The sequence below is a fragment of the Rhopalosiphum maidis genome, chromosome 3 (assembly GCF_003676215.2).
Source record: "Rhopalosiphum maidis isolate BTI-1 chromosome 3, ASM367621v3, whole genome shotgun sequence".
NCBI classification, from domain to species: domain Eukaryota; kingdom Metazoa; phylum Arthropoda; class Insecta; order Hemiptera; family Aphididae; genus Rhopalosiphum; species Rhopalosiphum maidis.
The window spans coordinates 24,278,114-24,295,372 of record NC_040879.1 but is presented as its reverse complement, the minus strand read 5'-3'; the positions used below and the strand labels follow the sequence as shown (position 1 = coordinate 24,295,372).

Below are 17,259 nucleotides of genomic sequence, written 5' to 3'. Positions count from 1 at the left end.
ATCAATTTTGATTCTTGAATAATTACCTTTATTAAATGTTCGTAGATGTGACTAAAGCTGTATTGCAGTGGTTCTCATCTGGGATGACATGGACCCAGTTTAGGGGGACACGAAATCTCCACTAGGGTCAAATTTCCCATAAAATGTATACAAAATCATTATTTTTGACCTTATTTTTTTTTATTTGTTAATTTTAAGTTGAAGTACCCATCAAAGTTTAGTGAACCAAGCAACACAAATAAAGCTCATAACTACTTATTATTTTTCTGTATACTGTATTTTCTTTTATAATAAAAGAATAATAATTCTAAAATATACAGTTAAGATTGTTTTGATGTTAGGGTAACGCGGTATTCGATTCTAGTGACGACCAACGGTGACACGAATCAAAAAACGTCGAGTACCGCTGTCGTATTGGTATTTTATCGTTTTTTCGGCGATATCGATTACCTACCTTGCCGGAAAATAAATAAATAAATAAATAAAAAACAAGGAAGAAGTGTAATAAATACTTTTATTGTTTTTTTTTTATTTTATAATTTTTTTATTATTATACTACAGATGACCTCTGTTCATCGCTAATCTAATATGCACCGAATGGCCTACACGTAATACACTAATTGTATTACCAACGCGAGCGTTACACGCGTACAGGTACGCGGTACGTCGGCGACTAAAGGATTACAACTATGCTATTTTGTTACTATTACATACGGTTATTATAATAATATGCACTACACTCTGCCACCGTGTCGGGCGAGTACTAACTATTGTATGCGTACAGCTGCGTCCGCGGCGGCTAGTAATGGCCTAGGTATTCGGTCATTAGGACGTCGGGAGGAAACTGGAATTCCGGACGGTCCGGCGGCGGGTTTCCGGCCGGACGGACGTCGGGGTGCAGGCGGCCGTAGCGACTGCGCATGTTCGCGGCCATGGCGTCGGGCGGCCCGGGATGCGGTTCGTTCTGCGTGTTCTGCAAGACGAACATGACGTGGCAAAATATGTAGTCGTCGGTCGCCTCGCTGGCCTCGTGTTCGGCGCGGTCCAGCGCCGTTGCCGCGGTCACTCGCTCAGCGCGCACGAGTCTGTACATCGGAGTGGGCCGACGTCTGCCGCGCACCACCTGCTCGCGGCCGAGATGCGGAAAGAAGTACACCAGCGGCGAGCGAATGGTGCGGTACAAGCGCTGGGCCATTGATCGGATCGGGCCGACTCGTTCACGCGGCAGATGCAGCTCGCCGGGACAGTAGTATCTGCGACAGACCGGGCACGTGCCGTGCTGCGACACAAACGTTATAACATAATATTATTATGATATTTTCCGAGTAAAACGGGCAATAATCATTCATCGTCGAGTGCGCGTTTAGGACGACAATATCATACGAGTATGATGGGACACTGCGGTCTATATAGGAATATATACAGGTTGATTCTTTGACCATTGTACACTCATTATTTCAAAAAGTATTCATGTTTTTGAAAACATTTTTTTACATTGTTTCAACAACGTTTTTATTAAAAAGTTATAATTTTAAATATTTTTTTTCCATTTATTTTTTAAGTTTTTTTACTTTTTTAAATGACAACATAGAGTTTTAATTTCATATTCCAAAGCAGAATAATTTGCTGAGTGTTTTGATACAGAAAAATCGAATTTAGAGCGAGTAGTTTATGAGTTTTAAGTATTTAAAGTTTCGATGCGCGAAGTGGAGTGGTACGAGGTTACCCCGCAAAATGTTTGTCCACCACTCCACTGTCATGTTATCGTTTATATATACACGTACTATAATGGGCCGCAGTGACGTACGCGAGTGACGGCGAGAGAGAACCGCGATGTTTCCAAATAGCGCGCATGCGATAATAAGTACCTATACTGTTTACTAACATTTTTTTTTTATCGACAAAATGTCAATTTTTAAAAGTATTCTGTTATAACATAATAATTAATTCGTATATTTCATTTCCGTGACGTTATTATTGATGGGGTTATAATATTATTCATAAATAATTTAGGGAAACAATATTTTTTTTATTTGATGTACTTGAACTAGTATTCATACTTATAATGTCTGGAATTCAAGTTAGTTTCTAAGAAGAACTTTGAGCTACTATATGTTATAGGTAGGTATCTAATAATGATATCACTGCAGCTATATCGTATATCAAATACACACATAGATAGGTGCACAATGCACTACACAATTATGTTTACTTAAAAAAAAATATTAATATGTATAGTTATAAGTACGGAGTGCTTGTACTTAGGTAGTAGATACCAACTGTATCGAAATATTATATTAAAAATCTACATACGTAGGTATTATGGAACAATGAAATTTATTGAAATACAAAGAGGAAACGTTTTTGCAGAGATATTATGAATAAAAGTGCCTTAATATGTTTTAGGTATACTTAATATCGCATCTTTATTTATTATATCAATAGTTTTAAAATGTAGAGCTACAATTAAATTAATATCATTAGTATTTAAATACATTTTTATTTTGAAGCGCCAAAAAGACTACTGCAGAAAAATTGATTGGACTCGACAATGTTTTATTATGTGTTACCTAAATGCTTGTGTAGGTACTTTGTAAACTTATAATCTATTGGTTATTCATTATTTTTAATATCAAATACCTATACTATGCACTATTTCGCCAATAAAATTCATGTATTTTATATATATTTACAATAAATAGATATCTAATAATATATTATAAAAAAATGTTATACCATAATAATCCAATGAGTAATGCATTTCTCATGAAATATATGGCCACAAGTCAATTTCATCGCTTCCTCATTAATATCATAATCATCCAAGCAAATGGTACATTGGAGTCGCTTATCTAAAAATAAATAGAATCAAAAGCGTTTATAAAATAGTGTTTATCCAAAGTTTTTATATATTATAGAATGATGAAAAATTGTATAAGTGTGGGTAAGCCTTATTTGGAAACGATTCTTCGGTTTTTGTAAAATAGTATTACTCTGCGAATCATCTAAAATAATGACGTAACAGTATTACAAAAATATTATTTATCAGAAGTTAGTTTTAAATAATTTTATATTAGTAAATACTAGATCGTATAGACTTTATAATTTTGATATTGATATTCAATTTATGTTGTAAGTAAGGTAATTAGGTGTAAAGTAATTCAATTATGTTAAAAATCGAGTCAGCTAACTTCAATATATACATATATATGTTTGATAAATAACCGATTCGTTTTCATTTTATGATAAAAAAAAACTCACAAGAAATACATAATGAAGAGTCCTTGCACTAAAGAAATTTAAAAAATGAAGTAATAATAAAAATAATATATTTAATTTTGTATAACATATGAATAAATTTACTCCTAACTCCTTTTTTTAGACTTGAATTGGTAAGGTATTCGCTAAAAAATTATAACTAAATGATATATTTATATATATAAATATATTATATGAGAAATTATGTATACAATTATAATAACATTAAAATTTTTAAATGTTATATGCCAAATATTTATCAACAATTTTAAAAATTGTGCAATGGTTATATACTATTTTTTTTCCACTTATAAACTCTAATTAAATGTTTGCCAAATACCATTTGAACCAGATGATGTATTCAATAAACTATCAAATACCTAAACATTGGCCAAATATTTATATAAATATAGAATAATATTATTATGACACGAGAAGTTTACCAAGCTGATTTTGAGTAATACGTATCGTAGTCATTAATCCCGGTTCATCGCGTGTCACATTTGGATCATTAGTTGCCCGTTGACCAGTACCTGAGTTTGTATCAGCACCATTATTCTCAGGTTCAATTGCAGGTGCTCCCCAGAAATATCTATTTCCACTAAATAAATATCTATAACTTTATAATTCATTATAATATAAAAATAGTTTGACATCCAAATGACGTCATTTTAGTAACTTACGCCCGATTCCCATTAGACTGTAAATAGTTGGTCACGTTTCTTACAGTATTTGTAATTTTACCAACGAAATTTGGACTTCTAGGACAATACATCGATATTAGATACATATAATGCATATTCATCTACTATTTTCTATATTTTCTATAATTTATATTTATATTATTTATTATATAAACATTTTATTATATTTTTAAATTTGTAATACTAATTATATTTATAGTATATTCATTAAAGTAATTCATCCGAGTGTACGAGTGTACCTGTAAAACAAATACAATATTAAGCTATGTATTTCAGGCTTAGAGCCTAACCATTCGTGAAGTAACATTTAACTGTATTATGAATGATAGTAGTAGTATGTTTTTTTTATTTAATAGTAACCTAGTTTTTTGTAGGTAAATAACACGTAATATAAAAATAACATAAATAAAAGTGCATATAAGTAAATCGTAATATTTAATTATATAAACGTTTATTTTTAATTGTAAAAGTAAATTCTATACCGAAAGGAAGTAAAATATCTGTAGGAAATAGCGATTACTTTTTCTGCTTCTTATTATTTTAATATTACCTTTCAGGTTGATCATCCACTTTATTAGGGTCCAGTGGTATGTCATTGGACTCATTCATTTTACCGCTGTTTTCTTTGTATTCTACCTAGACATGTAATATAAAATTTATAGTTTCAAAGTATAAATAAATTATTGTTTAATAAGTACACTAAAAAAAGCGGCTATGTATACATACCGCACTACTTTAATTATCTATACATTTTGATCTTGAAAATAATATACATACGCGCAATAATTCTTTTAAGGTATTTTAATTTCTCATAGATAGATAATCTAAATATTTTTTTAATATTATTTTTATCCAAAAATAAAATATTGTATTGAAAAATGTTTTGTAGTACCTATAAGTATTAAAATTATTAGAGTTTGAAATTTTGATGATAATTAAGTACAGTGCATCAAAGAACAATCCAGATAACTGTGTGAATTAGTGTGGGTAACTGGAGTGGTAAACCACCCATTTGAAATGCTTATATACAAAGAATCATTGGCTTGATTTTGATATTTTTTAGGCAAACTTTTACAAAAATATTGTTTTTTTTTTTTATATGAGTTTAAGAATATATGTCATATTTCAATAAAAATAAATAATTTGATAAGAAAAAAATATATTATTACAAGTATCCTTCAATAAGATAGATTAAATAATTTATTTAAAAAAATTGTACGATAGAATTATCTACTAAATAACGATAAATTTATTAATGATTAATTAACTATCTAATTAATTTTAATCTATTAACATTTTATAATTTGTGAAATTTATTAGAGAATAATTTGTAGGACCCCACTAGAATAGGTACTAAATTAAATAATAAATATATGGCAATTTAAAATTATCGTAAGATCATTTTTAAATACTATATAGTATTATAATAATCGCGGTTAATGCTATCAATCGTATATTGTTATCAACAAATGAAAGTATCTACGGACTGTATATATGAATATACTTTTATTTTCATTTAGTGTTATCAGTTTATGGGTTTATGTGATAATGCCCGGTACAAAATTTATTATATTGAGCGATGGGCACTGTATTTTTGAAGAAGTTAGTATACCAGATAGCAACCGGCAAATGATAAAATAAAAATCGAAGTAGAATCTTTGAAGATGCTTTCTTTAAGTAAACTTTAAAATTCTAAACATAATTGGGGGGAGGGAGCATGCAGGGTGTCAGGGTAAATCACCGTATATTATAGATACATATCATAATTGTATGAAAATTATTTAAAAATAACTTAAATATTATGTAAATTAAAAGTATAGTGATTTAGATCACTTACTTCTTCAATTAACAATAATTATATTAAAATTAAGAATATTCGTTGCAAATCGAATACGATTCTCGAATATTATATACCTTTGTATATTGCAGGCACTTCAGTTGTCGATTATTTTTTGTTAGAATTCCATAAAATATTAATAATAGTAATAATAATGAACGAAAATGAAAACGAAAACCTTAACGTTGTCAACACAGTACATGACAACGTGAAATCGAGAGTGGATTGATTCATGTCCTAAACACCAGAGGTACAACAAGCTTCGTGACGAACGCGCAGGTTCAACGCGTCCCGGTTTATTTTTTTTTCATCCCCGGAATACAGGCTCTGATACCCTGGCTAAAATATATAGATGACATGGTATTGATTTTTCGCGTCCGGCGTGGAAATGGGGTGGTTCAGTGACGATGGTGCAGGGCCCGGCGTCGAGTTAATTTCACTAGTCAACACGAGACTAGGTAAATAAGGTCCGCGATAATTTATGTACCCATTTTGAAAGCAGTAAATTGAGTCCCGTGAAAAAAAGTAGTGGTAAAAGTTTGGTCTCGTTATATTTTTTGATTATTATAGGTATACACCATCATAATTATTACAACGTTATCTATATCATAATATTATTAACTGGAAAGTACGTGAAACAAATGTTAATTAATTAATTTGATTTTGATTTATCTTTTGTAATAAAAATTGATTTTGTAATTAATAATGTGTACAATGTATATTATAATTATAAAATGACCTATTACTGATTTGACTTCTAATAAAAATTAATAGATATTAAAAAATATATAATTCAGTTTTCCCGGTATTCGATTTACATGCAATCTTTTTTCTGTGTTTCAACTTACCTGCCGCCTTTTTTCCCGATACCTAATTAACCGAGAAAAGGTCATTCGGGTTCCAATTTATCAACCCCGGTTTTACACTTACCTATCATTATTTATAATGCGAACCTGTTATTTAATATTATAATACATTATTTAAATTATCTTACAGCTAATTGTTGCATGGTATAAAACTGTATTTACATAATTCTATGCAATTATTTCCGATTTGTACACTTATTAAGTTTTTTACCGAATTTTGTGTATTTTATTCCAAATACATTTACTGGTTGAGAAATAATTTTTTTCCACAGTATTTTTATTTGGTATTTAATAAGAAAACCACAATCCGTTTACCATTAAAATAAATTAATAAATCAAGGTTATATGTGTTTTTATTTTAAATATATAAAATCACACATTATGTCTCGGGAGTGAACCTCTTGGGTTTGAATCAGCATGTATTATAAAAATGATAGTCCTCCATAATAATGATTACTAGCTACATATAATTCGAGTTAAAAATACTGGCGTTACAACAAAAATTGATACATAATAATAAATTATCAACTATGCTACAGGTATAGAAATTATTGGTATATACATATTGCAAACCACAAAAGTATAACCAGTGTACAACAATTTTAAAATGTCTGCTTGTGGATTGCGAAAATCCTTAACAGTGCGTTCTCTTGGCCGTTGAATACGTTTCATTTTAGGTTTAGCGTCCTAATTAAATATAAAGTATATCCGATACACAAGCTACAGTGCTACACCCGACCACCGGCATATCCGAGCAATCAATAATGTATCTGGACTATATTGTATTTCATGAAAAATCATCTATAAGTTTTTGACACATAAGTAATTTCACTAACGCAAATCGGAGCATATACCAATATCTTAATGTATAATTAAATATTGACTTAATAGTTAATTACAGTACAAGTACAGTGGTTCCAGCCGGAGTGGTATAGACCCAGCTTGGAGTGACACAAAACCTCCATTAATGGCATTAAATTTGTACGAACTACTATTATTTTTACTTTACTTTTATTTTATTTGTTAATTTAAAGTTTAAAGCGTCGACGTTTATTGAACCTAGCAACTCAGATAAATTGAAAACTTACTATTTTTTAGTGAACTATATTTTTTTTTTAAAAATGTCATTAATCAAATAAGGTTGAGAACTACTGGTATAGTATATCAATGAAAAGTATGAATTTTTTATTGTAAATTCAATATATTGGATATATTTTTATTTTTATTTTTTTGTTTTATTCAATATTATGTACAAGTTATTTACTGTAATAATTTACATTTTAAATACTAAAATCAATAAGGGGCGCTAAATTGGCTATTTGAAAAAAAACTTTCATTGGGTTCCATCGACGAATTCATCGTTTGAATTCGGTGATAAATCCTATACTTTATAGTTATATAGATAAATACCTTAAAACCTGTTGAATTTGAGACGTACCGCAAGAGACAGTAATATCTATACAATAATATATATCAATGCATCTGGTATTGCGTTCATAATATTATGTAAGGGTTTCAATACATAACGCGATGCGGGAATTGAGCGTTGCACACCCCACTGAAATTTTCGCTGCAACCCTCAACAAGTTTTTATTTAAATGTTATGTATATGGTTTGGATTTTTGAAAGAAAATACTTTTTTTTTTTGATTATGATAGAAAAATAATTATTTCATGAAAATGGTAACATTTTTGCTTTTATTTTTACTCATAAATGCTTTTTTTTAATAATCAGAACAAAACATTTATGCTCTAAATATGCACTAAATATAATTAAATATGTATTTTAAAATATGCACTTATGTATAAAAAAAATGACAATTTATTCAAAAATATGTACTAAAAACTTATGTTTGATTACAATCGTTGTGAAATGTATAGTGTACTTACTATGCACACAATAAAGTTAACCAGACAAAAATATGCAAATGCATGAAAATTCTTATTCTAATTATATTAGTTATATACCATAATTATTTTATATTATTTGATACGTATGCTTTATTATCGCTGTAAACGTATCGATAAAGTATTCCAATTAATTAATGTTTATTAAAGTACCTTTTATTTACTATCAATTGATTAAAATGTGTATTTGGTGGGTAGATTTAAGATTGTCAATTTAAATACTATTTTTACTTTCTATTAGGATTTAAGATCCTATACTTAGTTATAGTTTATATAGTTTTATATAGAATTTAAATAATATATTTAAATATTTTATACTACTATTAATTTTTATAAATGAATAAAATGTACATGAATTCATAAATATAATATGATTGAATTGTAATTTTGATGCGCACAAATAAAATATTGATGTAATTGTTAGTGGTGCGTTTCCACCTGAAGCTCGTTTGCGACCCTGGCCACTTTTGCCGGTCTGAAGGGTGTCTTTTTATTGATTTGGGGTGGTTGTAAATTGCGCAGCGTAAATTTATCATACCCACAAACAAACTGCGCAATAACTTGTTGAGAGAAGGTGGGAAGGCGAAAGCGGAAAAAACCAGGACGACATTTTAAGTATATGTCAATAAGTGGATTAGCTGTGGAAGTAGTGCAAACAATAGTTTACCAACTGCGCATTTTATTTTTACGAAATATACGAATATTCAAAATTTTTTGTCTTATTATAAAAAATAAAATATTATTATGATAAGAATAGTTTACGTTTTTCTTTGGAATTATAAAATTTGTTAATTCCAATAAGTTAAATATCAAATTAATTTTACATTTTCAAATTATTGATTTTTAATATAATTATGTTATATTGAAGCAACTTCAGTCGTTGGTCGTCATGTTGCACAAAATATAATGTCCAAAAGCAAAATTGAATGTATAAAAATGGATAGATATTAGGTGTTATTTGAACGGAATACTATTATGAAACATGCGCAATGTTCAGTGATCGTCGTCACGGACTAGGTTATTAATTATTAATTGTAGAACGTCACCAAGGCCAGTTGTGGCCTTTCGTATGGCCGACACAATCCCCTTTTCTAAATCTTTTGTAAAAGAGTCCAGATAAGTTTCGTCTAGAAAATGTTTGACTTTATATTATTGTATGAAATGTTAATTAAAAATAATAACGAATAAAAATGAACAATCTGTTAAAATGTTCAATATATTATGTCTTATTTGGTTCAGGTCATTCAATTTGTTTATTAAAAAACTAATCCTCCCTCCTCAATTCAGATCTAAGTACACCACCGACTGAGACACACTGTTTATGTCCTTAGAGCGTGGTTGATAAACAAACATCTACACGCGTATAGATAATATATATATTATATATGAATAGAATATCCCTATACGTATACATAGTATACTGTTAGCGAAGAGTTTACTAGTTATTATACGTAATGTTTAAATGCGGTTACAACAGTTTTTTATCAATACGATTTCTGTCAACATATTATTGAAATAAATAAATAATTTTATATATTATTATTATTATTATTATTGACAATTATAATAATCTACTTATATGATAAATTAAAGATTAAAAATTAGATCTATTTACTAATAATTTAACTGTAAAAATCAGGGACCCAATTAGTATATTACTTGGAACCCAACTCAGATATGTCGATAAAACGGAGTCAATTGATTTAGGTATTTAGAGCTCTATGACACTTATTAGTGCCCAAAAGCATCTGATTGGACTTGGCGGTATGCGATTTGCAGTCTACACTACGTTCTCTAACTGATTTAGAACATTTATTTATTAATTATTAATTAATTTATGTTTATTAACGGGCGAAGCCCTATACTAAAAAACAATTTAAAATGTACATAACATATAAAAATTTATACATGATAATAATTCAATAATAATTTGTTATAGGTAAGATAGAATAAATACAATACGAATAGTAACAATAATTTATATATATAATAAAAATAAAATAATAATAATTTAAAAAAAAACATAAACCATAACTATATATTTTTAATATGTTATTTATCATTAAATAAAACGTATACCTCTATTTATTACCTAATAGTTACAAACACAATACTTTAAAAAGTATATGTTAATTGATAAATAACAAAAATAAAATATATGAATAAATTCTAAAAAATAATACAAATAAACAAATTAATAAAATATTGTATGAATAAAAAAATAATATAAACGACACACGTCGTAATAAATCGAATAGTTAGACTAATAAAAAGAGATTTTTATATAGATATCAAATTTGAATAATGCAAATATTTTAAATTTACTATTATTATACCATAAACAATATAATATAATTGTGCCCATTGTTTTCTTGAAGATAAAAATAAAAATTTAAAAAATAATATAAGTACTTAGATTTGAATAATTGTAATTTTTACTAAAAAAAATTACCAGTGTATTAATATAATTAAATATATAATTATAATATATTTAAATTATTTAGTGCCTACCAATTACCATACATATTTAGATAAAGCTAATTTTAGTACACCAAAATATGATTTGTGTGTGATTCATTATAACACTATTATATTTTTTATTTATTTTTAAAAAATCATTTTGCATAAATTAGGGAATTGCTTTTTTAATAAAACCGTTAATATTAATAATGTTTATTAGTCGTTTTTATATTCTAAAATAAACTTTATGTATTTTCCATTGATTAAAGTACTGAATAATGCATTACCGCGCTCTAGAAGTTTAACAGTTGTTATTGTTTGATGACAATTTACCGACAGGCACCATCAGGCAGCGTAATTCAATGCATATTACGTATCAAGTCGTATCAAGTATTTAGTTAAAATCATAAACTTAAATAACATAAAATGCATTAAAAGTATATTGGTTTAAAAGGGAGATGTGTTTTATTAACCACTAAACAATTAACTTTTTGGATAGAAAATTGGGCATAATCAATTACGCCGACAATCCCACGTAAAGTAACAATATTTATGGCATAGAAAAAAGGTATCGATTGTGCAGGTGCATAATATATTGTTATATGTCAATTGCACCGATCGATTCCTAAAAATATATATTTTGTGTACTATTATTGTCTATTGACTATTACCATACATTTTAGAACTTATTGATAAGCAGTGTTGATCATTTAGTAAATTAAAATGTACAAACATGTTTATTGACTAGAATCTGTTTTTACGCGATGGATTCCCTAGTTTTATCCAAAGCTTTTAGTTACGAAAAATTACATTCAAGACAATTCAATGACGTTCAGTACAATACAAATTGTAATAGCCATACAAATCGATTATTTTTGTTACGTATTGGCTCTGGTATCGATGAATCATGAATTACATAAAAAGAGGTAGTAGCTTAACTAAATAGATAAAATCATAGAAACTTATTAAGTTAGTATAGATAATTTAAAATATAAATATTTAAAAATTAAAATTGAAAAAAAAAAGTACATTTCTTTTTAAATTGCATATACATTTTAGTGAAAATTAGTGAAAACACTTTAACCTGTCTAGTGTCTACATCAAACCTGCACAAAGATTTGGAACTTATTTAGAGCTATTTGGTCGTCATAACGGTCTAGTAAATTTGTAAATTCAATGTTGATAGAGTGCAGCTGAACAACTATAAATAGTTACAATTCGTTTCCCATCGAAGTGGTCAGTTAGATACAATAGACTTACGCACTTATCAAATTATACTAACCATCAAAACGTGGACTTAAACGCGCTAAAAACTTAAAATAAAATATTTAAATGCATTTATTAATTTTTGCAACAAAATTTTTACTATATTATGCCTAAAAATCAAAAACTACCTAATCTATAAAATATCAGATGCACGTAATTCAATAAATATGTTAAAAATATAAATTTCACGAAATCATAATTCACAAGCACAACCAATAAAAGAATCACCGGCATAATCAAAAATGACTATTCGTGAGGCACAACGAGCGCTGCCGGCGACAACAACGTGCGGTATTACCGAACCATGTCGGGCGGCTGTGCGTTATCGACATAAAAGACAGGACTGTGGCCTACAGTAACGGGCGTGGAGAGCAAAACCAGTAGTAACGCTCGACCGGGGACTATTATCTAATGTTCGAACGCGGATCGATCATCACGCAACATCGAAAATAGACGATTCGCCCACAGACCGTGCAAGAGGTGGCGAGTCTTCTCGAGCCGGTCGTACCCACCCCTCTTCGAAGTTAGTTCGCCACCGTCCTGAAGCCGTGAGTGCTAATTTTATACAAGCCGTGCCGCCAGCGTTCATATTGCGTATGTCACTTTTTTCCTGCCGTCCGAGCCCGACACAGAGACCGCGTGTCCGGTATATCCTTTCGTCGCCCGTGCGTTTCGCGCGTCGCCACCGCGCAGTGGTGTTTCCGAATTGGTCCTCTTTCCGATACTTCGGACATACGTCGGCCGGTCCGAGTTGTTTTGTCGCACGCCGTTGCGCCTGGCCGTGCGTGTGTGCAAGTCGCACGAACCACGTGCTTTAACGAGCTCTTCTTGTGCGTTGTCGCCATAGGCTCTCGCGCGTTTCCGCGTGACGTGTCTATGCACACCGATTGTGTATACGTTTATTTGCGTCGCCGCGCGTGTGTGCGTATATCGCCCCCCCCCCCGGCTGACCGTCATCGGATTATCATCGTCCGGCGTTCCAGACCACCGGGAGAAGGATCGAGCGGTGTCGGTGTATTATTATTTGTGTTATTACTATATTGTCACAATTTATGTAATTATTATATCTGTAGGATTAATTCTATTATCATTATTATTTTGTGGGCGCCCTCCTTTATTAAGATAATTAGATCCGTTTGTGTCAATTATTATTTCTATTTGTTTAATGTACATTTTGGTGGTGTTATATGCACCCGTATTGCAATTGATGTGCTATTATGTTATACTTATGCCGGGACACCGGGTAATCTTTTCACGTTTCCAACACCTCGCGAGTCGTGTCCGATAACCGCGAATTTCAAAAAGTAGGATCGGACACGGCGTCAACATCTAATATCAACGGAAAATTAATTAACGAATTCAACCGCAAAAATAACTGTCCACTCAGATCTTCGATGAATTCAAGGACGCGCCGAAACACCATCATCACCTATAATGGTAATATTTTAAAATATTATAAATGAGATATAATTTTTAAATTTTAATAATTGTAGACCAAGTCTAGCATTTTTTAAATGTCAACATATTTTCAAAAATAAGACATTGGTCCTAGTAAAGATGAGTTTGTAACATGTTATATTTATGCACTTTAAAAAGTGCTGAAGCTTCCAAAATATGGTAGTATACTAGAACAAGCCAAAGTGTTAAAGCGAAAACCCAAAGTTGATACTGTTACGTGGTACCTAGGTATATGGTAACGGTTAAAACGTTCTTCTCTATAGTAATGGTGTATCAGTGACAGATTTAGTTCTTAATAATATTAAACAAGACACTATATATTGTAACATATAACAATGATTCCCAACGTGGGCCTTACCGCGCCTCTAGCATTTTTTAATTTGAAGGGGGCGTTTTCTGAGGGGGGCGCTAAAGGGGGCGCTCATTTTTCATTTGCATTTTTATTGTTTATAGCTGGTTGCAATGAAATGTATAATTGCGTAGAATAATAATTAATTTAAAATACCAAATGTAATATACAGAATTATATAGCTATAATATTTATGGACACTTAAATAATATCAATGAGGCACAGTCATTAGTCACTTGAGTATTTTTTGTGTTATTATTTTATATTAGCAAATTCGAAATAAAATTATATAATTCATATTAATACTATATTATTTTTTTAATTTATATGTTTTAATTCATACTAATAAGTAGATATTTAAATTTAAAATTAACTAAATTGTAGCGTAAAAATGTTAAATTGCACTTTTTCTTTAATGAAATAGATTATTAAAAGATAAAACAAATCTTTTGAAAAAATTGATTTGTAGAGGGAGGGGGGATGAGATTTTTAAAATCTAAAAGGGACGTTGGTAAAAAAAGGTTGGGAACCACTGATATATACCGAGTACATCTCAAAGTGCATATTATATTTAAATAAAGTATTATAACCTATGACCCGTTAGCAACTCACACAGCGACTGCTGTCGATGAAACGTGACACGTCCAGCACTACACGAATATCTACGTAACAGACCGGTGGATAAGCGAGACTTGATGGTAATAAATAATGAATTTAAGATGGCAAACGAATCCAAGACATATATAGTACACCTATTATATAACTATATAACGTATAATATTAAAATATAATTTTGTTATGGTGTTAATAACAACAATGTCTGTGTTCTTTTTGTACTTGTCAGCATCTTTTTTTGCAAAATAAAATCAAAACTGTAGTTATTTACATAATCATACTGGGGCTTTATTTAATAACGTAGTACTGATGTGGTCCATACAATACGAGTTTATTCAAGTAAATGATGTATATAAAACATTATTTTTTGGCTTGATTGTAGGAATTCGCTTAACAATATTTTTTTTTCCTTTTGCAACGACCGTTTTCACTAAATACATTGCTCAATTCTACACTATTATACATCGGGACAACGGGTCACACACACACACGCACACACAAACACGAACTCTCGTTTTGAATGCGTACACCCCCGCTGAACAAAAATTATATTCGATCTCAATCCCGTCCGGACTACAGTGAACACGAACCACTCACACATATGTACCTATATACCATAATATAATATAAAATAGCGTGGCAGATGTTCGGCGACTATCTCGCAGTCGACAGCATTCTTGGGCTTTCTATCGTTTGTACAATGGATTCCCACCTCCTTAGCCGTCCAAGAATAGAGAAGAATAAAGATACCTAACAGGGATGGACAATCGTATTTTCAATTCAAGCAGTATTCAGTATACCTTCCGGACCAGAGGTGCGTTGTTGGCGTGTGCACAGCCACATTGATATTATATATTACAGAATATAAACAAAAGTAAAAAGTAAAAATATTTATAATAATTAAATGTTTTGTTTTTTCATTGCAATGTGGTTGCAACGATGAAAAAAATTTTAGTAATTATTATGTTAACGTAATTATCATTTTTGTTATTAGATCCGAGAAAATGATCACAGAGGATTCCGGGATCGGCTGATGTTCGCTATTGTCGAGGAAACACACATCGCTCACGCATCGGCAGCGTACACATATCACAATGTAAGTTTTACATTTAAATTATTTCTTTTTATAAAACAAAATATAGACAAACCCTTGTAATTACAAACAACTGATAAGTTATTAATTTGAATTTAATTATTGTTAGTATCGATAATAAGTTCAGTGTCTGAAGCACGTAATTAAAAATTAAACTAATTAGTTATTAAGTATTAATTATACCTTAAGAAATATTTTATAGAAGTAGATTACAGTTGAGTAGTAAATTATTTAGTAAAAATTTTAAAATTATACTTAATACTGCTATTTTTTTTGATTATGGTATGAACGAAATTTCCCATTTTGAAATTTCAATAACGTAGTAAATTTAAAAATTGGTAATTCATACAAATGCTTAATACTTTAAGTATACAACAATATTTGTGGTATATACATTCATTAAACATTATATCTGTTGCGAGGTGTTTGTATTGTAGAATACACCAATATTCGAAAATCGGAAAACATATTTACATTTTATGTCTTCTCCTGTAGGTCGTCGCTAATTTAATATTAAATATCTACCTACGCCATACAAGTCTATTTTTTATGACTTAAGTTGGGATTTATTATTTTGTACATATAAAAGTGTGACTTTAAGAAAATAATATGTTGTACAATATTGGTTTTTATTGATGTTTTGAATAGCAGGAATTTTATTATGTTCCAACGTAACGCTTTTTTCTGTCGCAACTACCATTTTCAATAAGTATATTATTCGATTCTACATTATCATCAGCACGACGTGTCTCATACACATACACGAACGCCCGTTTTGAATGCATACACCCCCGCTGAACAAAAATTATATTCGATCTTAGTCCCATCCGAACTGTAGGACACGAACCACTCACACATATATACCTATATACAATAGAGTGGCAGATGTTCGGCGACAATCTCACAGTCGACAGCATTCTTGCGCTTTCTTGAGTTCGAACAATTGATTTCCACCATCTTGGCCGCCATAACTGTCGATACCTAACAGAGATGCACAATCGTGTTTTGAATGCGATCAGTATTCAGTATACCTTCCAGGCTAGAGGTACGTTGTTGGCGTGTGCACATCCACATTGATATTATATATTACAGAATATAAACAAAAGTAAAAAGTAAGAATATTTATAATAATTAAATGTTTTGTTTTTTTTTCATTGCAATGCCGACGCGTTATGAAAAAAGTAAAGTAATAATTATATTAACGTCATTCTGATTTTTGTTATTAGATCCGAGAATATGATCACAGAGGATTCCGGGATCGGCTGATGTTCGCTATTGTTGAGGAAACACACATCGCTCACTCATCGGCACCGTAAACATATCATAATGTAAGTTTTACATTTAAATTATATTTTTATATAAAATAAAATGTAGACAAAATCTTGTAATTATAAATAAAAATACTTAGTTATTATGTATTATCAATACCTTAAAAAATATGTTATA

General features: G+C 30.0%; 1 protein-coding gene across 1 annotated transcript; it reads right to left on the bottom strand.

Annotated features, from left to right (window-relative positions):
* Positions 1–799: 799 nt before the first annotated feature.
* On the bottom strand, positions 800–7,337 carry LOC113557859. Its single transcript, XM_026963400.1, has 6 exons — positions 7,239–7,337; positions 4,513–4,598; positions 3,942–4,019; positions 3,702–3,850; positions 2,737–2,852; positions 800–1,279 (listed from the first exon to the last, which is right to left on the bottom strand). The coding sequence occupies exons 1-6, from the start codon at positions 7,335–7,337 to the stop codon at positions 800–802; spliced, it is 1,008 nt and encodes a 335-aa protein (XP_026819201.1).
* Between the last annotated feature and the right edge of the window lie 9,922 nt (positions 7,338–17,259).